At 46.6% G+C, this 21,634-nt stretch overlaps 2 protein-coding genes across 3 annotated transcripts; one reads left to right on the top strand and one right to left on the bottom strand.

The window, feature by feature from the left end:
* Positions 1–1,527: 1,527 nt before the first annotated feature.
* CDK2AP1 (cyclin dependent kinase 2 associated protein 1) lies at positions 1,528–15,306 on the top strand. The gene is given in 5 exon segments (XM_069870672.1): positions 1,528–1,642; positions 1,644–1,761; positions 10,743–10,849; positions 11,695–11,821; positions 14,480–15,306. Coding segments are annotated over 5 exon segments (477 nt in total). The 5' UTR covers positions 1,528–1,585; the 3' UTR covers positions 14,548–15,306.
* MTRFR (mitochondrial translation release factor in rescue) lies at positions 15,305–18,714 on the bottom strand. Of its 2 annotated transcripts, XM_069870670.1 has the most exons (4): positions 18,614–18,712; positions 17,579–17,886; positions 16,638–16,880; positions 15,305–15,612 (listed from the first exon to the last, which is right to left on the bottom strand). In XM_069870670.1, exons 2-3 carry the CDS (start codon positions 17,849–17,851, stop codon positions 16,668–16,670), a joined length of 486 nt encoding a protein of 161 aa, XP_069726771.1. In that variant the 5' UTR covers positions 17,852–17,886; positions 18,614–18,712; the 3' UTR covers positions 15,305–15,612; positions 16,638–16,667. The 2 variants fall into 2 exon arrangements, with proteins under 2 accessions (XP_069726771.1, XP_069726772.1); XM_069870671.1 differs by lacking the exon at positions 15,305–15,612 and having other exon boundaries at positions 16,495–16,880; positions 18,614–18,714.
* Positions 18,715–21,634: the final 2,920 nt, after the last annotated feature.

Here is a 21,634-nt window from a genome sequence, read left to right as displayed (position 1 = left end):
CTGGGCAGCTCTGCTAGTGCCCGAGAAACTTTTCACTGAAGAAATTTTTCCTGATGTCTAATCTGAACCTGTCCTGATGCAACATCAACAGACAGGAGAAAAAAAAGGAAGGGCAGATCTATCCTTGTTGGCATCTAGGAAAGAAAAAAAAGAATTATATTTTATTCTAAACATTTTAACAGATATTTTCTGTCAAAATTAGCTGGGGGGAAGACGGGGAACAAAGGGAGACGGTGGGGGTGAGGTGGGGAGGAAAGGGAAGCAGTGGAGGGAAGATGGGGAGCTTACTGTATGAGGGGAAGGCGGTGGATGTATCTTCTTGGACTTCAGTAAAGCCTTTGACAGTTTCTCCCAGCATTCTGCTTAGGACACTGGCTACCTCTGGCCTGGATAGGCGCACACTCTCCTGGGTGGAAAACTGGTTGGATGGAGGGCCCAGAGAGTGGTGGGAAATGGAGTCAACTCCAGCTGGAGGCCAGTGACAAGTGGTGTCCCCAGGGCTCAGTGCTGGGTCCAGCCCTGTTCAGTGTCTTTATCAGTGACCTGGATGAAGGCACCGAGTGCACCCTTAGCAAGTTTGTGGACGACACTAAGCTGGGTGGAAGTGTGGATCTGCTGGAGGGTCGGGAGGCTCCAAAGGGATCTGAACAGGCTGGATCCATGGGCTGAGACCAATGGCATGAGGTTTAACAAGGCCAAATGCCGGGTCCTGCACTTGGGGCACAACAACCCTGAGCAGCTCCAGACTAGAAGTCTGGCTGGAAACTGCCTGGAGGAGAAGGACCTGGGGGGGTTGGTTGACAGCGACTGAACATGAGCCAGCAGTGGCCCAGGTGGCCAAGAAGGCCAATGGCATCTTGGCTTGGATCAGAAACGGCGTGACCAGCAGGTCCAGGGAGGTTCTTCTCCCTCTGGACTCGGCACTGGTGAGGCCGCTCCTCGAATCCTGGGGTCAGTTCTGGGCCCCTCACCACAAGAAGGATGTTGAGGCTCTGGAGCGAGTCCAAAGAAGAGCAACGAAGCTGGTGAGGGGGCTGGAGAACAGGCCTTATGAGGAACGGCTGAGAGAGCTGGGGGTGTTTAGCCTGGAGAAGAGGAGGCTGAGGGGAGACCTCATTGCTCTCTACAACTCCCTGAAAGGAGGTTGTGGAGAGGAGGGAGCTGGGCTCTTCTCCCAAGTGACAGGGGACAGGACGAGAGGGAATGGCCTCAAGCTCCGCCAGGGGAGGTTCAGGCTGGACATCAAGAGAAAATTTTCCCAGAAAGGGTGATTGGTCCCTGGCAGAGGCTGCCCAGGGAGGGGGTTGAGTCCCCTTCCCTGGAGGGGTTTAAGGGCCGGGTGGGCGAGGTGCTGAGGGACACGGTTTGGTGGCAGAAAGGAATGGTTGGACTCGATGGTCCCGGAGGGCTTTTCCAGCCCGGCGGTTCCGAGGTTCCGTGTCGGGGGGTGCGATGGGCAGCGGGGGGCGGGCGGCTCGGGGCCGACTTGTGCCAGAAGTTCCCGAGCCCCCGCCCCGCCGGCTGCCGCCCGCCCGCCCTCCTCGCCCCGAAAGTTTGCGGATCGGCGTCTCCTCATGATGTATGGATGATATATTGCATTGTGGGTGTCAATATAACTGACGGCCATATTTGCCGGTGCCGCTGCCGCCCGTAAACAAGGCGGCGTGCGGGGCAGCGGCGGGGCCGCCCCCGCCATGTCCTTGGGAATGTCTTACAAGCCCAACTTGAACGCGCACCTCCCCGGGACGCCCCTGGCCGCGGGTAAGTGGCGGCGGCGGCCGGGAGGCGGCTCGGGAAGGGGGGGGGGCGCCCCGCGCCGGGGGCGGCTCCGCAGAGACCCGGACCCGGTCCCGGTGCCGGCGCTGCCCGGGGGCCGCGGGGCCGCGCGGGGCGATGGCTCCGGCTCCGGCCCGGGGATGGGGGGGGGGGGCTCTCCTCCTGCTCCTCGGATCTCTAGAGGAGTCTTTACAACTTTCCTCTCTAACAACTTTCCTTGATGGCATTAATGACGTTAACTTTATTATTTCTTTTTAAATTTTTTTAACCGTGTCCCCCCCCTTTTCCCCGTCCCCCGCTCCCGGGGGCACCGGCCGGGCTCCCGCGGCGATGGGCGCAGCCCGAACAAAGCCGCGGCGGCGATCGCTTCGCCCTGGGACGTTCCGGGGGGAGCCGGCTCCTCCGTGCCAGAACCGACACGCAGACATCGCGTCTGACTTCAAAAAACACCCGATCTTGCCGTGTGCCCTCGGCCCCAGCGCCGGGTGCCGGGAGCAGCCGCGGGCGGCAGGCGGGCTGGGGGGTTCTGCGAGGAAGGGAAAGTTTTGCGGTTGGGTCTGGGGAGGAGGGAAGTCTGCCTGGATGGTTTTCAGAATGCCGCTCGCGGCTGTGATCCTGGGGGGATCGGTGAAGGAAAGGGGTGAGGAGGATGCTCGTCGTTCCCAGCCGCCGGGAGAGCAGCGGTGGCCGCGCGAGGAGCCGCCGCCGGAGCGGGGGGAGCGGGGGGAGCGGGGGGAGCGGGGGGAGCGGGGACCCCGCGGCCCAGAGCCGGCGTGGGGCCGAGTCGGTGGGGCTGGCGGGGGGGGGGGCCGGGGGGGGCCGGGGCGAGGGGAGGTGCTGAGGATTGCTGACAAAAAGCAGAAGTGTGACCGGAGGAAAAAAAGGAAAAAAAAAAAAAAGAGAAACAAAACAAAGCCCAGCAAGGGAAACCGCTCTCCTGTCGGCTCCCACGAGAACCTGCGCCTTGGTCTCAAGAACAGCCGTAAAATTACAGGGAAAACAAAGGTGGCATTTTGCGGTGGTGGGTGAGGGGTGGGGATCAGGTCGTGCAGCGGGGGGATCCGGGTCTGGCTGCTGAGCCCCGGGTCAGACGTGCCGCTCACATTGGGAGCTGAGCGGTGAAGTTTCTTTCTCCAGTCCCCTTGCTGCCGTGTCTGTGCTTTCGAACGCTCTGGCTGCAGTCAGAGATTTAGATTTTTTTGTGCAGTTTTATCTCCCCCCGCTTCCCCGTTGCTTTTTTCCTCATAATGGCAAGTTTGCAGCAGTTTGCTGTCATGCTGGAACTATTCCTGTCTAAGTTGTCCTCTCTTCTGAGTTTGGATCATCCTCAACACCCCCAGAATCTTTTCAATGAAGGAACGTCCTCCTCTGAATCCAAAATGGGCTCTCTCTTCCCTCCCTGTCTTCTGCCATTATCCTCACGCACCAGCTCTTCCTCTAGCTAGTGGTATTGCCAGCACCGTGGCCTAAGGCCAAGGGAGTTAGACAAAGCAGTCCTTGCAGTCGCACAGATCGAATTCACAGTGATATGACTGCAAATGGCCCCCCCTTCTTTCTGGAGCTTGATTCTGAGTTGAAGAAGATTGCTTTTCTGTTGTGCTTAAATTAAATGCCTCCCCGGCCAGGAGGAGAAATCCTAGGTTTGCTTCCAGACCTGGGGAGAAGGATTCCCCCCCGCCCTGTCCTGCAGAGGAGAAGAAAACAGGAAATCTGTCCCTTTTGGCCTGAAATCAGCCCTGCAGAAGAACTCTCCATGTGAATGCTGAATATTTTGGTCTCGGCCGACGAAGGGCTCTGGCCAGCTGTGGATCTCACAGGGATTTTCCTCTGGGAGGTAATGCTGCTTCCCTGCAGTGCAGGGCTTCTGGTGCAGGAGTGTTTGGAAAGGCAGTGTCGTCTCAGCTCCTGGAGCTGTGTCCTTGCTGCAGAACTAACTCCTTTCAAGTTTAGGCTGAGAGTGGCCACTCTGCAAAATCATGTTTAAATGGCGCTCAGTAAGCCGATGGGTGAGATGAGGCGGTTGTCGTGGAGGGGTGACTGTGCTCTGTTCTTGCACAGGAACATGTTTGAGGTCTCAGAAACCTGGGCTGAAGTCCAGAGGGAGAGGAGCTGTTTAGGGGGCAGGAAACGTGGGGAGGAAGCTTCCCTGGGTCGTCAGCAGATCTGTGAGTGACTGTGGGTGAGGAAAATGCAGCTGCTTTGCAAGTGACTCAGGATGCTGGAAGCATCCGGGTGCTGACTTCTCTGCCTTACACCAGGCTAGGGGAAAGAGAACATGTTGTCGCAGCAGAATTTGGTGCCTGTTCCTCTTCCCCGTTGCCCAGGTCAGTGGTGAAACCTGACCCAGGCTGTCTGCAGCCAGGCTTGCTGTGTTTTGTCCGAGTTATCTATTGCCATCCCGGTGGGAAGGTGCTCTGGGAACTGGGCCCCTGTGTGTACCACCCAAGGCTGTCGGTTCCAAACTGTGTTTGGGGAGCCCTATTTAATTTCCTGCGCAAGCACCTTCTCTGCCTGAGTCGTAAAAAAGTACATTGTTTAGGGGCCTGTGATGCTGTGGCTCTACCTTCCCAGCCTCACCTGACCCTTCAGCATCCTATGTTACACTTTCTAACAGCCGTACTTTGGTTTGTTTGTATTCTCTTGCTTATACTGAATCCTGAAAAGTAATTTCTTCCTCAGTTGTCTCGTGTTTCACATTGTCTAACTGTGAGAGGACCAGCTGCTGAGGGGAGGTGAAGTAGAGCATCTCCACTGACCTCAGTGGAACTCGAGAGATTTTACTCCAGCTGTGAACTGGTCTGTAGTTTCTCTTTTCTCTTGTGTCCATGTATTTTCTGGCTCTGTGGATATTCACCAGCATTCCTATTTTGTTAAGAGTATGCACAGGTCAGAGAAAAGTTGTTTTAAGATACAGAGGCCAGCAGAAACAGCTTAGGATTTTCTCTTGGTTTTATTCTAACTCTTCCAGAAATGTCAGGTTTCAATGCAAAATCCTGTTCCTGTAATAAAAACTGATACGTGTAGGATCTGGAAAAACAAATTCCAGCAGACTGTGAGAAGAGAAGGAACTGTTCCTTCGCTCCCTGAGTGTTGTCCTGTATAAGAGGTGCTGTTGTGGCTGCGGACAAGCAGGGCTGTCCTTGAACCTGCCACACCACACAGTGACTGGCAGTTACGTGGTGAAAAGTGTAAATTCTCACCCAGAGGTGAAATGAAAATAATTTCTCTAACTGGGGCTGCAGCTTGCAACCAGAGAGACACGTTTCATTCCATCCTGGGAAATGATGCCAAGTGCACTAGTCCATTCCTCATATTATTAAGATTGCAGTGCAGACTTGCATGAGCAAATGGCTTGCTTGCTGCCTTTTACAGAGACAGCTTATGTTTGATATTGTTGTCCATATTGAGAGGTTGTTTTTGGAGTGGGAGTACTGGAAGGAATACTGTTTGTAGGCGGAGCAGAGAGCAAAGTGTTCATGCCTTATCAGAATGGATGATTTCTAGGAAATACACTCTCCTCTTGATTTAAATGGAAATTTGCTGATTCCCTGATCTCTTGAAGTCCTTGTGAAGTTAAAAATGACCTGAAAAGAAGCACATTAAGCATGTTTCAGAATTAGCGATTTTCAAGTGGACTTGTTTGGACATTTGGAAAACTGGCATTTTGGCTTTGTGTACCTTGCATTTGGGTTCAGAGCAGTGGTAGGGCTTTCACAATCAGCAGATCTCCTCATTGTCCTCACCCATCATATGCTGGTTGAGTTGCGGAGTGGTTTTGGTTCATGCTAACTTGATTCTTTTTGCATAAAGGTAAACCAGAAGCTCTACTGTAGTTGTGCAGCTTTGATGCTCCATCCCTTTTAATGGGAACACAAGAGGCCAAACCAAGGATTGGACAGCTTTGAACCCTACCCACAATACAGACACTTAGTCTGGGGGACCAGGCCAAAATCTAATCTTAATTTATACCCTCTCACCCCGACTACAGGTGGAGTGTGTGTGTGTGTGTGTGTGTACCACCTGCTTTCGTCTTCTGATCCTTCCCTTGTTGTGTCAAATACCTTGCGAGTGTAGAAATAGCCAGTGTCCTAAGCTATTAGAGAGGAATGGTGGGGAGTCCAAGTGACTGTCTTTCATTTTTCTGATTAAAAAAAACCCAAAAGCAAGGGGATAGGAAGAGGAGACCTAAAACATCACTCACATGGAAAGATTAGAACGAGAGAATGAGAACACATCTTAAAATGAGGTGAAATGAGGAAAGGCCCAGAGTGAGGCAGATCAAAAGAGCAAAGCCTCTGGCTGTTCCGATAAAGATGTCCTGGTTCTTGAGAGCATATTTATGTGTGTGCACATTGGATTTTTTTAAAAGGAAGTAGTTTTATTCAAAGAAAGGTCTGTTTCTACCCTATGGGCTCTTTAAGGGGGAAATGGTGGGTAAAAATACAACTTTCACAGCCATTGCTGTAAGGAAAGTTTTGTGCAAATGAGAATGGGGTCCATTATTTTAAAATTAAGAAATTATTGGAAGGTTGGGGAAAATGGGGCTGTCTGGTTTTGCTCTGAGTTGGCAACTCCAGTCAAGTTCAGTGTGTGGCTTGGCTGTGCAGCAGATCTTCTTGTGTAGGCATGCATGTGGTGTCCCGTAGGTAGCAAGGAGTTCTTCTTGAACTTAAACCAAACTGTGTAGAGGGCTAAGAAATCAAGTATTCTTGTAGTCAGCCAAAACATTGCAGCTGTGGTTCAGGGTGCGTTCAGGTACTAGCTGCAGAAATGCCTGCTCTGGCTGAAGGTGTTACTGCTCCCCTTGTGCTTGACAATGCTTCACAATGTACCTTGGCAGAGCAGCTTACATGAATATGTGTTTTCTTGCAAAGTTGTCCAGTTTAGGACAGAAAAATTTATACCCTCTCAGTTAAAATATTCCAGCCTGGTTTTCTCGTACCGCATACCATTAGGAAACATACTACTGCCATCCGAAGCAGGTGAGAAATGTCCTCCAGGGATGTGGCAGAGGCAGTACCTTCCAGCAGCAGGCCCTGCAAAAGGGGTGATGACCCCTAGTAGTCTAAATCATAGAATCATAAAATCATAGAATAACCACGTTGGAAGAGACCCACCAGATCATCGAGTCCAACCGTAATGCAACAGCCTTTACGTCGCAAACAACCTTGGCTTGAAGAGGCTGTGAAATAGAGGTAGAACCTGTGAGGTTCCACAGACTATAGCATGTACCTTGGATAAACTCCAGGTATCTCTTCTTACAGGCTGTCATATTCATGTGCACAAAGAGTTTGTAAAATGGCATGTGTTCATTTCTGAGGTTTTATAGGACCTTACCCAGCACAGGGTAGTTCCTGGTCAGTGGGAGTTTTGGCAAACAAAGATTGATTCTAGATCCTTTGTCTCCCAGGGTGTTAATTTGGGCTCAGAGGGACAGCTGGAAGGAAGAGATTTTGACACAAAAATCTCATTTCTGTTTGCTGTATTGTTAGACACCCCTGCCCCCAATTAATAATGATTAATATTGATTAACAAGAAAATCACTATATTTTTGTGGGGGAAAATGCTTCTGGCAGTCTTCTGTTTGAATACAGAAATAAAAAACATTGTTGGCACAAGAATACATGTGTGTATAAAAGGTTTTGTGTAAATTTAATTAGGAAAGTGAAGGGAGGAAAATGTGTATATTAATTTAGGTTTTATGCAGCAGCGAGCATTATGGCAATTTGGGATGTGATACAGAGTGTCACTTAAATTCAGTACCAAGCACACTCTCCTTTCCATTCTGTCAGTTCTTAACTGTCTTGTCTCCATTGTAATTTTAACATGAGAAAGCAAGCTGCAATTTAGATCCCCCCTCCTTTTTTTTTTCTCTCTCTCGTGAATACTTAATCGTCACACTGATTTTTGACTGGATATTAAGTGTGAGACTTGCTGGCCTAGTTTTTCCTGCTAACTGCAGTACCAATAGCTGTTTGGGTTTTTTTTGTTTGGGGTTTTTTTTTTTTCCTCTTAGATATACAGGATGCTCAGAGGTGTGGACGTGTCTGGGGTTAATTGAGTAAGAGTCATCCAAGACCCAGGTCTTCTCCTCGACATTAATATACGAAGCGCGAGGTGAAAAAGCTCAACATCTGTTGCCCCATGAGATACTGATACCCCCACAATTAATTTCATTTTCATGATTGCATCATCTTAAAATGAGGTGAAATTAAGTATTTTTCATTTCTCCCTCCTCCAGCTGAGTTTGACTGGCGTAACTTGTGACCTGGGTAGAAGGAGGCTGGTGCCAAGGCCAAGTCAAATCCTTTTCTTTGTTCTCTGGGCCTGCTGCTGCTGATAAAGTGGTCGGCGCATGGCATTATGTCTTATTACATTTTTGATGCAGACTGCAAAGAAACGGGTAAACTCACCATGGTTACCAGGATCTGTCACTTGGCAGGGCACGCCGCACTCTGCGATGGCCTCTAGTGTCTGCAGCTCAGCTGTGCATATGTCGGGAATACGGCAGACAATACTGCACACGCAACTCCGCGGATCGCACGGCCGACTCCAGGCAGGAGCCACGCTCTGACTGCAGCCGCCAGGTTCTTACTTACAGTCGCCTGCAGAAAGTTCCTGTTTGTTTTTGTCGTTTGGTGTTGACTGAGTCACTGCTGGATTCAGGCTCTCCTGCTGGGACCAACTACTGTCCACTGCAGCACCATGTGCTGCTGGCTTCACATCTGTGAAACTTTCTTGGTCAGCTCCTGGATTCCCTGCTTTCTCTTGGCACATCACATTTCTAGTGGGGTTTTCTTTCCTACCTAGACATACTCTGCTGTGTTATTTCATACAGAGCAAGCACATGTTATTGCTTAAATCAACGTAATCTGCAATAATCACAAAATTATCTGTATTGTATTATCATTAACTGATAGGGTGGTGTAGATTGTTTTTTATTCTGTGTGGGCTGCAGCTAAGGTTTGTTCAGTGGGTACCACAGGGTTTGTGAGCCTGGTTGTCGGAGTCCTTGCTTTAGTTCTGAGACAGTTTGGAGCTCCCAGGTCTGGAGTGTGACTGCTTGCAGTAACAGTTCAGGAGCAAGTCTTTGCAGGATGGGTCTTTTGTTGTACATGATGAAAAATTGCTTAAGTCTTTCTCTGCTTAATTAAGATAATTAAACCTTTTTACCTTGCAGCACAAGGGGCTCATTAATGCTTTTGAAGCGTTTTGTAGTCCTTGGAGGAAAGATGCGGTCTGTTGTTGTGTAATGCTTGATAACTGTTGAAATGTAGTCATCTGGACTTGAAGCACTGACTGAGTTGTACAGACAGAAATCTGACAATTGTGTGTGTATTTTGAGCTGGTGATGTGAACAGCTAATTAAGAGAATAGCTGACCACTGAGGTGTCCCTTCACAGTGCCCTACCCTATATGTGTGGTGGGTTTTTTGGGTTTTACTGTGCTTTAACAAAATGTGACAGCTCCATGTGGAACCTTAGCAATGGAAATGCATTTGTAACGCCATAAAATTTACCAGCTTAATTAAAGACAAGGAGAAACCTTGCTTTTTTTTTGAGGTGACCTAGTGACCAGCTCAGTTTGCCTTTTTTAGGATTTCACATCTGGTTAACTAGTCAAAATTGGGAACACGCTCCCTTCTGATAATGAAGACAACACCACAGTGATATTGCATGATTAATTCTGAAGTGGAAGGACCTCCTGGCTGAGAGCAAGAGTCTGTTCCGCTGTGGTCAGCAGTGCTTTTTTCCAGTGTAACTGCTGGCTCTTTCTTCTTGAAGTCAGGGGAAAATATGAATGAAATCACTTGCAACTTTAAAACGCAGCTAGGGATTTACTTAGTTCTGACCCCCAATGACTTTTAGCATCAGCTTAATTTAGGTTTTAAATGAAGGCTGGTAAATGAGATCCTGTGAAAGACAGCTGGGAGTTTTCAGCAAAGGAGTTTACAAGGGGGAAGGTCTTTCCAGACAGCAGGCAGTGTGTGTCTGTGCCTACAGGCAAAGACAGCAGCATCAGTGGATGGAGGGGCACTGCAGCTGCGAGAGTGAACACGTTGAATGGTGTAATGCTCCCTCAGTCCTGGGTGTGCAGCCCATAACTAGCAGGTGCTCTAACACTGTTGTGAAATAGGCAGTGTCACAAAGCCTCCTAAGGAAAATCTAGAAGTTGTTTCTCACACCCAAATTCTTAACTGTTGGGAGTGACAAGCACTTTGATTGCTCATTTCTGGAGCAGTTTGTCAATGATCACAGTGGAGTCTGTTTCTGTAACTCTTAGCTGACTCAGAACTCTGTAGATATGAATATAATCTTCTATAACTTCAGAAACAGTAGCCATAACACAAAGCGATGTTATTTTTCCTTTGGTTTTCTTATATAGCACAATTTGGCTGGCTGAAAATGTTTGATGTCGCACAAAGAGCAGTAGCAATCTTTGCCTCTGTTGGCATACAATGAACAGCAGATCTGAGGTACCTCAATTGACTGTTCCCTAGGAATAGTTCTGGCGTTGGCTGAAAATGGTACTGAGGGTAACATGCTTTGACCATGTGGTGACACTTTGAGTTGCAAAATTACTTTCAGATAACTTGCACTGAAAAAGTAAAAATAGTACAGTGCATAGACTAATCTCTGTGGAATGTATACAGCAAAAATAGGGCTCCTTCAATTTGTCTGGGCAGAACAACCTGTCATGTTACACTATTTCACTTTCAGGCAAACAATTTGCCCTGATAATGTTGCAGGTTATGCTCTTCTCAAATATACAGCAAACGTTAGAAAAGCATTAATTTAACCTTTCTCTTCCTAGCAAACTCTGACTCTGAAATGACATTAGTGGGCTGAGACAAAGGTGAGAGGTCACAGCTTTAGAAAAAAGTGATCTAAAATATGTCCCAGTGTAACAGACTAATTAATTTTTAGGTAGTAACAGATTTTTTTTTCTTTCGTTTTCTCTTACAGCTGGGAGCGTTCACTCTCCTTCCACAAGTATGGCAACGTCTGCGCAATACAGGCAGCTCGTAAATGACTACGGACCCCCATCTCTAGGCTATACACAAGGGATGCAGGTACAGCTCTGCTTATTGTTTTTCTTTAATCAGATTACTGACTCTGCATTTGCACACCGGTGTGCATTGCGCCCCGTAATGTGAGGTGTTCCTCCCTCCCACTAAGATATGAAATCAAACCCAAATGGCAGACTGATTCATCGCACATGTCTTGGGATCAAATTAGACTAAGCAGAGTGCTGAGTGAGATTGGTTACTAATTAACCGTTAGTCCCATCCTTCTGAGTCACAGTGAAACTTGTCTTGAGTTTTATACTCATTGTAAGGGCTCTAACATATTTTAAAATTAATTGTTAAAAAATGAATCTTTCTCTACTGTTTTTCTTTGGCAAATTTACACTCTAAAATTTAGTCTTACAACTTCTGTGTGTCACAGACAGTCGATAGGCTGCTTCAGGAGCAGTAAAATTTCAGTGAAATGCATTTGACTTCATAGGATTTCCCTTATCTTATGGGCAGTTCTGTTTGTATGTGATTCTTGCTCTCTGCCTAGCTAACGTCTCCACAAAATATACGCCTAAACATTGAAAAAGCAGGAAGAGAGTTAAATGAGCAGTTCTCGGTTTGCTGTTCTTGCAGGATTGTTTTAACTTCTATTCCACTTCAGGTCCCAATCTTGCATCCTCCCAGCTGATCCCAGTTTTTGGAGGGCATGTAGCATTGTGTTCAACTGTAGCAGCAACTGCAAAAAGAAAATCACATTTATATTATAAACGCAAAGTTTTCTTTTTTAAGAAGTGACTTCCAGGACTATTTCTGGTCCTCCATGAATTCCAGTTGCTGTTTGTTGTAATTATTTTGGTTTTAGCAGTATTTAATTGAGATTAATCTACTTTCAACTACAGGGTACCAGCAGCAGTCAAGTACCGCAAAGCAAATACGCAGAACTTCTAGCTATCATAGAAGAATTAGGAAAAGAGATTAGACCCACGTACGCTGGGAGTAAAAGTGCGATGGAGAGGCTAAAAAGAGGTAACATTTAGATTTATTTAAAAAAAAAAAAAGTGTCACGTACTCTTTGTGCACTGACTAGTTGTATACGGCTTCATGACGACTGTTTCCTTTGGAAGGAGACAGCTGTCTTGAGCTCATCATTAAACTGGGTGTATTAACAAGCAGCTGAACATCTGAGATCCTCTGTTCGTGCACTATCTGATAGATAAACCAGTGACCAAATTTGTTTCATGTGCACAAGAGGATTTTCAGTTAAGGGTTTGAAAATAAGATTTGAAATATTAAAGTGTCTTGTGGATATGTGCTGCTAGATTCCTGGTGACTGACTTGCCCCTTCAATTCCCTTTTCCACCCATTCTCCAAAATATACAACCAAGCACTGTTTACTTTTTCTCATATCCATCACCCGTCTTCTTGACAGAAGAGTCTTTACTGAAGAGCTGCTACATTGTGGTAGCTCACACTAGGGCGGGTGCAGAGAACATCTAATAGATGAAATGGGTTGTCAGGGAAGGCTGTTCAGACTTGGATGTCAAACAGCCACTTTTGTGCCTCTGTGCAGCTGCCGCTTGGGCTCCATTGCATAGTGTTGAGTGGGTGTCATTAAGAGTCCACTAGTCAGGGAGCTTTTAGGCCTGGCTGATGAGGTCTCCTTAGCTTTGCTTCATCAACTAAAAGAGGCAATAAAAGCCCTTTCTTTGCAGTGTAAAAGAAACCCCTGCATGTCGCACTGCTGACATCAGCTTGACATTGTCCTCTGTAGGGGGTGTGAGGGATATTTCTGAAGGAGCAGTGGGATGTTCCACTGCTCCAGCTCCTGAAATGACCCTGAAAGGCCTTCGACAACAGTTGTGCTGGCAATTCTGTCTTTTGCCTTTTCCTCCCTTTCCTTGGTCCTTCTGCTGAGTTTGGCTCATGCATTCCACCCGGAATGGGAATGTTATTGTAACAGACTAACTTCACCTTGCAAATCCCTGTTACATTTACCCAAGACTACAAAGCTTTATTTAAGGCTCAGCCATTATGGGAGAGTAATATATCTGCCGTGACATGCAATAAAATGACTAGTAGCTGTTCTGGGAAAGGATGCAATAAAGTCTGCTGATGAGTGGTAAGTGGAATCTGGCCCAGCTAAAATCAATGTTGCTGGAGTTTCTCTTTATTGCATTGCCAGAGACAGTATTAATAGATCATGAATGGCAATAGGCTAATGGGGACAACTTTAGAGAGACCAGGAGAGATGCAGACTGAACTGAGTGGTTCTGTTTGGCAAGGAAATGTTGTTTTGCGGCTTCTTGCAGTGAGTATTTAGTTTGTTGGCTAATGCAGGTTTAAGATTCAATGCTGCCATTGTGACTTGGCAGTGTTGCAAAGAATCCCAATAAATAGTTTTTGCTACCATCTTTGGGTCACAGACAGCCCTCTCTTTCCATTTTGGGAGCCTAACAGCTGAAGGAGCACTGAAAGAGCATGTGGAAGCATGAGAGCAGAAGTGATTGAGGGCAGCCATGTGACTGCGGCCTCCATGCCCACATGGAGGTTATTCCTGAATAAAGTTGTGTCCCCAGCTCCACCCATTCCTAAGCATGGAGGCTACTGACCTCTAAATTTGGCCAAATTCCCAGTGTTCTACATAGTTCAGGGTAGTTCTGCTGCATAAACTGGGCATCCTTCCACCAGACCTGGTCAGTAATCCTTGGATGTAAGGGGCTGTTCCTGTGATTTGGGCTAGCAGGTTTCTAGAAACAGAATTCATTCTTTTTAAACAGAGATTAAACCTCATCTATTGCCTTACTGTCCTTTCTCCACCTTGTTAAGGAGAATGACTGAGCAGAGAAATCACCTTCTATCTTGTCCTGTCAGTAAAATATAACCTCAGTTGTTGTACAGAATCTGACAGTGTCTCATTTTAAAAATCTATCTCAAGATCTGTTCCTCCAGCAGCTCTGTGAACATGAGTCTAGATGTAGTTCCAGGATTAAGAATCAAGGTCCAGATTGTTGGAACTCAAGGCAACAGGACTCGTAGTGGAAAATTCCATATTGTCTATCAGATGAGAGTAGACATGGCAGCGTGTAAAGTGGTGATGATTTACACTGGGAGCCAAGCCAGTGTTAGGAAAGAACTCTTCGCACACACCATAAAAAGTGTCTTCTTATTCTTACAAGAGGCACAACCTGGATTTAAGCAGTTTTATGAAGGCTTGGATTTTGATGCATCCTCTCAGAGAACTATTCCAAGGTATAGCTTTTAGGTATAACTATTCCAAGATAACCTTTAGAGCTTGCTAAAATGACTCCCCAAATAACTGTGGGTTTTTTTTCACTTCACTGTAGCAAAATAACTCACAGGTAGGTGAGATGATTTTTTTTCCCTTTCTGCTAAGTTTCTGATTTTACGTAGGCCTGTCCTGTACATTAAGATCTACCTATCACTGCAGACTTACAAATCTTATTGTGCTCCAATTGCTGGTGTAGTCCCTTTTCAATTTATATTGCCAGTTTGGGAAAGCAAACTTGTTTAGCAGCAGCTGATGTTGGAGAAGCAAAGGTTCTCTCCCTTTTCTGAGGCTGTGGTAACCTTGGCAACTCGGGACAGAAATATGTAAACCTTTGAACTGTTGTTGCAAGTGTGACCTGAATGAGATGAATTAAAATACGTCCAATTCTTCTGCAGGCATTATTCATGCTAGAGGATTAGTTCGGGAATGCCTGGCTGAGACGGAACGAAACGCAAGATCCTAGCCCACTAATTCAGTTGCAAGATTTTCCATCTCTTAATGAAGAAAACGTAACACGTTCCTTCTGACTCTTGAAACATTCAGACAAATGCCTTTATTATGAATGGTTTACTTTTCTCTTTTTGTCCTTATAAAACTGTATAGTTAAGAATGAGAAAACAAGGTTTTTTTCAGCTTACTGAGGGTTTGCATTTTGTAAAAACGTTAAAACTCCCTAAGATGTTTCTAAAACATGAAAATTGAACTGCATGCAGTGGAATGCTCTCTCCCAGGCTCTATTTCAGTTCTCTTCTTATCCAGCCACAGCCTCATTCTGGTTTTTTCCTTTGACTATATTCACTTAACCCCAAACTGTCAATCTTTCAAAGTTTGACATAAGCTCTAAGGATTTTTTTAATAAAGGCAGAATAGCATGCTCTACCTAGTAGTCTGCTAAGTCACAATTTTTCATACAGCTTAGACCCTGCTTAGAATTAACCTTCCCCTTCTCTTATTTTTCTTTTTTTTGTTCATTTTGCATAAACATTTGCATGACTGTTAGTGCTTTGAAGTCCATTTAAAGTGCATGAGTGATATGGAGAATAGGGAAACCTATTAAATAATAACAAGGTCCTGGAAAGCTAATTTCTACATAAAGGCTGGAGATTTCAGTTTAAAGTTTGCCAAAAAAAAAAAAGAAAATTCTGGATAAAGTACTAAAACTGTTATTTGCATCTTTGTATGTATTTATTACTTGACGTAATAAAGCTTATTTTCATTAACAGTTTGGATTAAAACTATGTATAGTCACTTTAATCAGATTCATACTCCGTGAACAGGAATCCTCAACAGATGAAAATTTAACCTTCATGCCGGAGGCTCAAATTCAGGAACAGACAAAGGAGCAAGCCTGCAGATTACTGGAGCGTTTCCATCCATGGCACAGTTTGGATGTAGTTGAGCTCTGTAAGAAGGTGGGGTAGTTGCTAGGAGTCTCTCTTGCTCTCAAAATACACCTTGTGGCTTCAGTTCTTGAAACAGCATCCCTTCGCTGCTGGAGGTCAGAACCTAGTGGAAGCTGGTGAGGGTGCTGTCCAAAAATTAAAAGAGAAGCGCTCGTTAAGCAATTAAGAGTTGTTAGCAGGACTAAAGCAGGGACGTATGCTTCACTGGTGGCTCCAAAAGAACAGTGACAAGGGAAATGCTGCTACATGTTATTTGCATAAAATAGGAAACCGTAAAAACCAGTGAAGGTACCAAAGTTCCCAAGCTTAACTGCAGCGTAGCACAAATGTAATAAATGACTGTAATTCACTATTGTGAATAATGAAATCTAAAACCTAAGGAAGATGGAATATGTAGGATATCTAATAGACATGTAGCTATGAATACCTGAAGAAAACTCACTATTAAGAGGCAGAGTTAATTATTTCTCAGCTTGGATGAACTGGGTTCTGTTGCCTTGGCAGGCAGCTTCCAACATGCATTGTTCATTCAATTTCACTTTTTAACAGGAAGAACATGACTAAGCAACCCTCACTCACGGGACTGCCTTCGCCCCACAGGGCTCATCACCACTCCAGATCAGATGTGTAAAGCCTGTGTTTAAACTTCATTCAGCATTGAGTAGAACAGAGCAGTTGTTTAGCCGACAGCTATGAAGGAGGTAGCCAGGGACCACTGTCTCTCTCAGAACCAAATCTAAGCCTAGTCACTCTTTATAAAGGATTATTGGCATTGCCTCAGTACAGATGGAACGTTTAGAACCTTTTAGGGCGGTTTTCTGTATGTACTGAGCTCTTAAGAAGCCTCACAATGTGTCATCTGGGAAAAGAAGACCTGTTGAATTTTTTTGTCTCCAGTAACAATAGTGGAAAGTTTACAGTTCCTTTTTAACAAGGACTGACTTATCATCTCCTCAACTTGGCAGAAAAACTGAAGCTAAATGTGAATTACAAGGTGGTGGCATACAGAAGCAGGCGTACATGACTGCTTTGTTCACTTTGGTTTTACAGCAGTAGCAGGCCACGGCTCAATATTTCAGTTGTGCTTGAGAAGCCCTACATCATCTGTTTGAAAACAGTGTTTAGGTACAATGACAAATGTTTCCCTTACCCTGCTAGGGCAAGTCAGCATTTCACATGTTTATTTCTTGTCCAGTTGTCGCATCTCTTTGAAATGCCTTTTCCTTTCTAGGTTTTCCTTTGCTCTTCTTTTTTTCTCCTGCTTCTTCTTCTCTGATGCTTTCTTCTCTTTAAAAACATCACTATCTTCACCTTTGTAGAAAAGGTCAACTTTTTCCTGCAGGATTTCTCTGGCTATCTTTCGGTTCTGCTCCACTGATCGTGTTTGATGACACTTAAGAAATACAATAGGACATTTTTTACTAGAACAGTAACCTGCTTATATTTCTGCTTTCCCTTTCAGTCTACATATTCCTGCCATTACAGTAAAGAAACTCCCCTCTCCCCCAAGCCAAGAGCATCCTTCTACCAAGAACTGACAGAACTTCTGTATCCAGGTGATACATTTTGGAGAGGCTGCCTAATAATTATTTGCTGTTGTGGTTTATCAGACTGGCTTTTACATTAATCTTTAATTCTGTCAGCAAACAGACTGCTTCCATATCACCTTGGAAAGCTGCTTCTGAGTTTAACTTAGCTGTATCTTCCCTTGTGATAAGGAAGCAAGAGATTAATTTCAAAGTGTTAATCCACAAGAAGTAGTAACCGTAATGCTTAAAAAGTGTAAAGTGAGTATGATCAACTTGTTAATTCTAACTAACTTACAAGAGGGACAGGATGGGAATGTGGCAGCAGCTACAATGAAAACAGATTTTATAGAAAACTACAGCACAGCACTGCATGTTGAAGCCAGGAGGATCAGCTGTGACCCCGAGTTCATTTATCTGCTGATAGCCAAAACTGCTGCTTGCCAAGGTTCTCCACAGTACAGACTGTTCCTCCATGACATTTACACTGTGATTATGCTTCACTATGAAAGGAGACTCAGAAGACATGATGGATTTGTGACCTAGTGAAATAAAATACAATTACCTTCACTACAATCCCAGATGGAACATGCTTCAAGACAACACAGTTGTTTGTCTTATTTGTGGCTTGACCTCCTGGGCCATCACCTCTCACAAACTGTTCTTCTAATTCTGCCTCAGTTAGTTCAAGGAGATTGGAAGAGTTCTTTCCTGCTGCCTGGAGTAAGGGTGCTGCAGGCAGAGAAAAATGCTGCTTCCTCAAAATCCATGGTCTCCATGATGGTGTTCGTACTTCTCTCAGTAAGAATGTAAAATGAAATAAACTTGGAACATTCATATAGAAACAAGGACACAGTTTCTCTGGAATGAAACCTGAAATAGAATGTGGAATGGAGTTCACCATTAGTATCCTTGTTTTAAGATTATCTAGTTTAGCTGGATGGCTTAAGTGGTATTTTGAAATTCAGATTTATTTTCAAGGGATATTTGAACTGATGTCATAGGCATTTGCCTTGAAATATTTACCATTCCAAATGGAATTTCAGTTCTTATTGCATTAGGTGTCTTAAAATAGATAAGATTATTATTTTGTTGTTGGAAGGGATCTGGAAAACAGTAAATAAATTGGTACTCTTACTGGCACTTAAAGATATCTGGAAAAAAAGGGTGAGGGAAGAGAGGATATTTCTAATTGCAGTCTGACTGGGAAGCCTCTGCTGACACTCCATGTGTGCCAGAGTTGTGTCCTGCTGGCACCTGCAATTCAACTGTTGACACATGCTTGAACTACACAGCAGGCGGACAGGGGAGGGTGCAGAAACCCTCCTCTGAGGCTGCCAGAAACCGTGAGCTGAAGGAACCTGCCGGAGGAAGCAGCAGATTTACATAACTGGCCTAATAATGACTTGGCTTCCCATGTTCACTGGCTTACAGTCACGGAAGAGCACAAAAAGGGGGAGAGGGAGAACAAAACAATCAAAAAAAAGAAAAAGAACAATACAGTACATGGAATATTTTTGTCCCAAGGATATGAACAGTCAGGGCAGGCAGAACAGAGCTCGAGTATTTTGAATAAGTCGGAATGCAGAGACACTTTTACCTGTGGGAGTGACACTGCCCGGTCAGAGCAGGTGACGAGCAGAACACAGCAGCGCTCTGGTGTGTATTTACAGTCACAGACGGATTGATGAATCCGAGCTCTGCAGTTCCTTTTCTATGCTAGGTTAGTATAGGAAACAGAGTTAATCCTTCTCTAAAGAATGCAAGCTCCAGACGTGGCTTTTGACCTTGCTCCACGACAGCGCTCGCGGGCCCTGGTGCACACAGGCCTCGGCGAGCTCTGACACAGAGTGGGCAAAGCTGCATTTCAAGCCAGACACGCTGTGCCGAGCCCTGAGTCCCTCCTGCTCGGCACTCCCCATCTCTCGGGGATCATAGAAGAATCATAGAATCACAGAATAACCAGGTTGGAAAAGACCCACCGGATCATTGAGTCCAACCATTCCTATCAAACACTAAACCATGTCCCTCAGCACCTCCAGGGAAGGGGACTCAACCCCCTCCCTGGGCAGCCTGTTCCAGGGCCCAATGACCCTTTCTATGAAAAATTTTTTCCTAATGTCCAGCCTGAACTTCCCCTGGTGGAGCTTGAGGCCATTCCCCCTTGTCCTGTCCCCTGTCACTTGGGAGAAGAGCCCAGCTCCCTCCTCTCCACAACCTCCTCTCAGGTAGTTGTAGAGAGCAATGAGGTCTCCCCTCAGCCTCCTCTTCTCCAGGCTAAACCCCCCCAGCTCTCTCAGCCGCTCCTCATGAGGCCTGTTCTCCAGCCCCTTCCCCGGGTCAGCAACACCCCCTCCGCCCCCTCCCGCCGCCGCTCACCTCGCGCCGCCGGCCCCGCCCCTCCCCGCTCCCCTGCGCACGCGCGGGAGGGCGCGGCCCCGCGGGGTGAGGGGCGCGCGCGGAGCCGGTGGCCGCGCGGGGGGCGGGGCTCGCGGCGGCCTCCCGCCCAATCGGGGCGCGGGCGGCGCGCGGCGCGGGGTCTCGGCGGCCAATGGCGGCGGGAGGCGCGTCCCCGCGGCCGCCAATCCGCGCGCCGCGCCCCCTCTCAGCCCCCCCCGGTCCCGGCGCGTTCGAAACTACGGCCGCCAATCGCCGGGAGGGAGGTGCCGGAGCGGCCGGGTAGGGACCGCGCGGGCCCCGGGGCGGCGGCGGGCGGAGCTGCGCGGGAGGAGCTCGCTGAGGGCCGAACCCGCGGGACGCGACAGAGAGCGGGGAGGTCGCTGCCTGGCTGGGGTTGGGGGGGGCGGCTCTGAGGAGGCGACGCGGGGAGGGAAGCGGGGCCCTGAGGCGGCTCGGCTGTGGGGGCGAGGGCCCTCCTCTGAGGGGGGCTGCGCTCCAGAGCCTGGGGTTCGCTGTCCCTTCTCAGCATCCCTCAGGACGTCCTCGGGGAGCTGGGGATACGGGGGGTGAGGCGCCCTGTCGCCCCCGAGCGGCCCGTGGCGGGCAGAGCCGTGCTCGCGGGTCTCTGCCGGCCGGGGTGTTCGCATCTAAACCAGCGCTGCTCTTCCGAGTCAAAATACGTTGCAGTTTGTTTTTCTTTAATCCTGCTCCTTTATGTAGGGACTTGGCTGTATGAGGGCTGTTCCGTGCCATGGAAACAGCAGCTGTTGGCTTAGCTGTTTTTCAGCCCAGCTATAGCTCACTTAATATTTTTTTTATCGAGAACAGACTTCTAATGGGGTTATGAAACGAGCCTGTGACACAGCTAAGTCCCACCCATCCGCTGTGCTGCTGAGATAGGCTGCCCGTGGTTTCATCCTGGGGAGACTCGGGTGGCTGATGTAGCCCCCGCTACTGCCATCCAGCCGCTCCACAGACACTTGCAGCTTCTGCTTTATCTGTCCTGTTAGGTGCCAGATAATTTTCAAGTTTTCCAGACTTCTGACCACTAGCAAAAGAAGAAAGAAAGTTTTTTTTGTTTTTCTTTTTTCCTTCTTTGGTTTATCCCAGGAAGCCCTGCCAGAGGCATATGTGTATCTGTGATGACTTCTTTCCAGTTCTTGCGTTTTCAGCCCTACCCAAAGGAGATAGCTTAAATGAGTATGTGGAAAATACTTCTGCTAAAGCCAAACAGGCTCCAGTAAAACCAGGTGAAATCAGATGGTTGTCCATCAGTTTCCTTCAGACGGAAATATTTTTTTATACTTCTGACACTATCTGTTAGGGATGGATCTCTGTGTACTTACAAATAATGAAACAGCGGCACGTCCTTGTGAGCCCTGGAAAGAAGAGTGGTCGTGTTTTGAAGGTGGTGTGCTTTGTTAAGGCAGCAGGGATTTAGTATTATCACAGACTGTCAGGATGGTATTACTGAATGTCTCTTTTTGTTCTCCTATGAAATGACTGTAAGGTTCTTCTTCAGTGTTAGAACATAGGATTATGTCACCGGGGTTTAGAAGGTGCTGAAATAAGCACTGTAGATGAATTGATTCATCAGTGTATTTCAAGTGTTTTCTTAGTGAAAGCATGGAAACTGGAAGAATGTTTTAGTCTCTGTACAACCATTCTTGTAAAGTGCTGCTTTGAGTGCTGCGAGACCATCACACAAGTATTTTCTATTTATTTGTTTATTTATGATGCTTTGCATTAGCTAGCTGCTGGTTTGAACTGCTGTGGGATTGCTGCTTCACTCTGAGAGGGAGAGAGTTGTTAGATGATAAGAAATGTGTTTCAAAACAATTTTAAAGCTTTTAGAATTAATGTTAAACAGTAATAATAAAATAAGAGTTCTGTGAAAAAAACCGTAAGCCAAATACTACGCGCACGAATGGCAGAACTGGTCAACTGCAGTCTAACTCAGTGGGATTTTATGATTTGGTGGGTGTGCTTCTTCCAGTGCAGGCACAGATTCCAGTTCAGCAGGTTAAGTAAACTGGAATTCTCAAAATAAATCTGTAGAGCCTCAGATTTAAAAAAAACCCAACCAAACAACACTGTTCTGCCTGGAACGTTTTGGATTCAGACACTCGTTATAGCTCAGTCTAGGTGTGTGATGCAGTGCTAGGAATCTCTTTAAGTTGTAGCAGTCCCAGCAAGTACATGGCTGAGTCAATAGCACCAG

The sequence above is a fragment of the Phaenicophaeus curvirostris genome, chromosome 17, assembly GCF_032191515.1.
Source record: "Phaenicophaeus curvirostris isolate KB17595 chromosome 17, BPBGC_Pcur_1.0, whole genome shotgun sequence".
NCBI lineage: Eukaryota > Metazoa > Chordata > Aves > Cuculiformes > Cuculidae > Phaenicophaeus > Phaenicophaeus curvirostris.
Note: the sequence above shows the minus strand (reverse complement) of the source record. Positions and strands in the feature narration are given on the sequence as shown.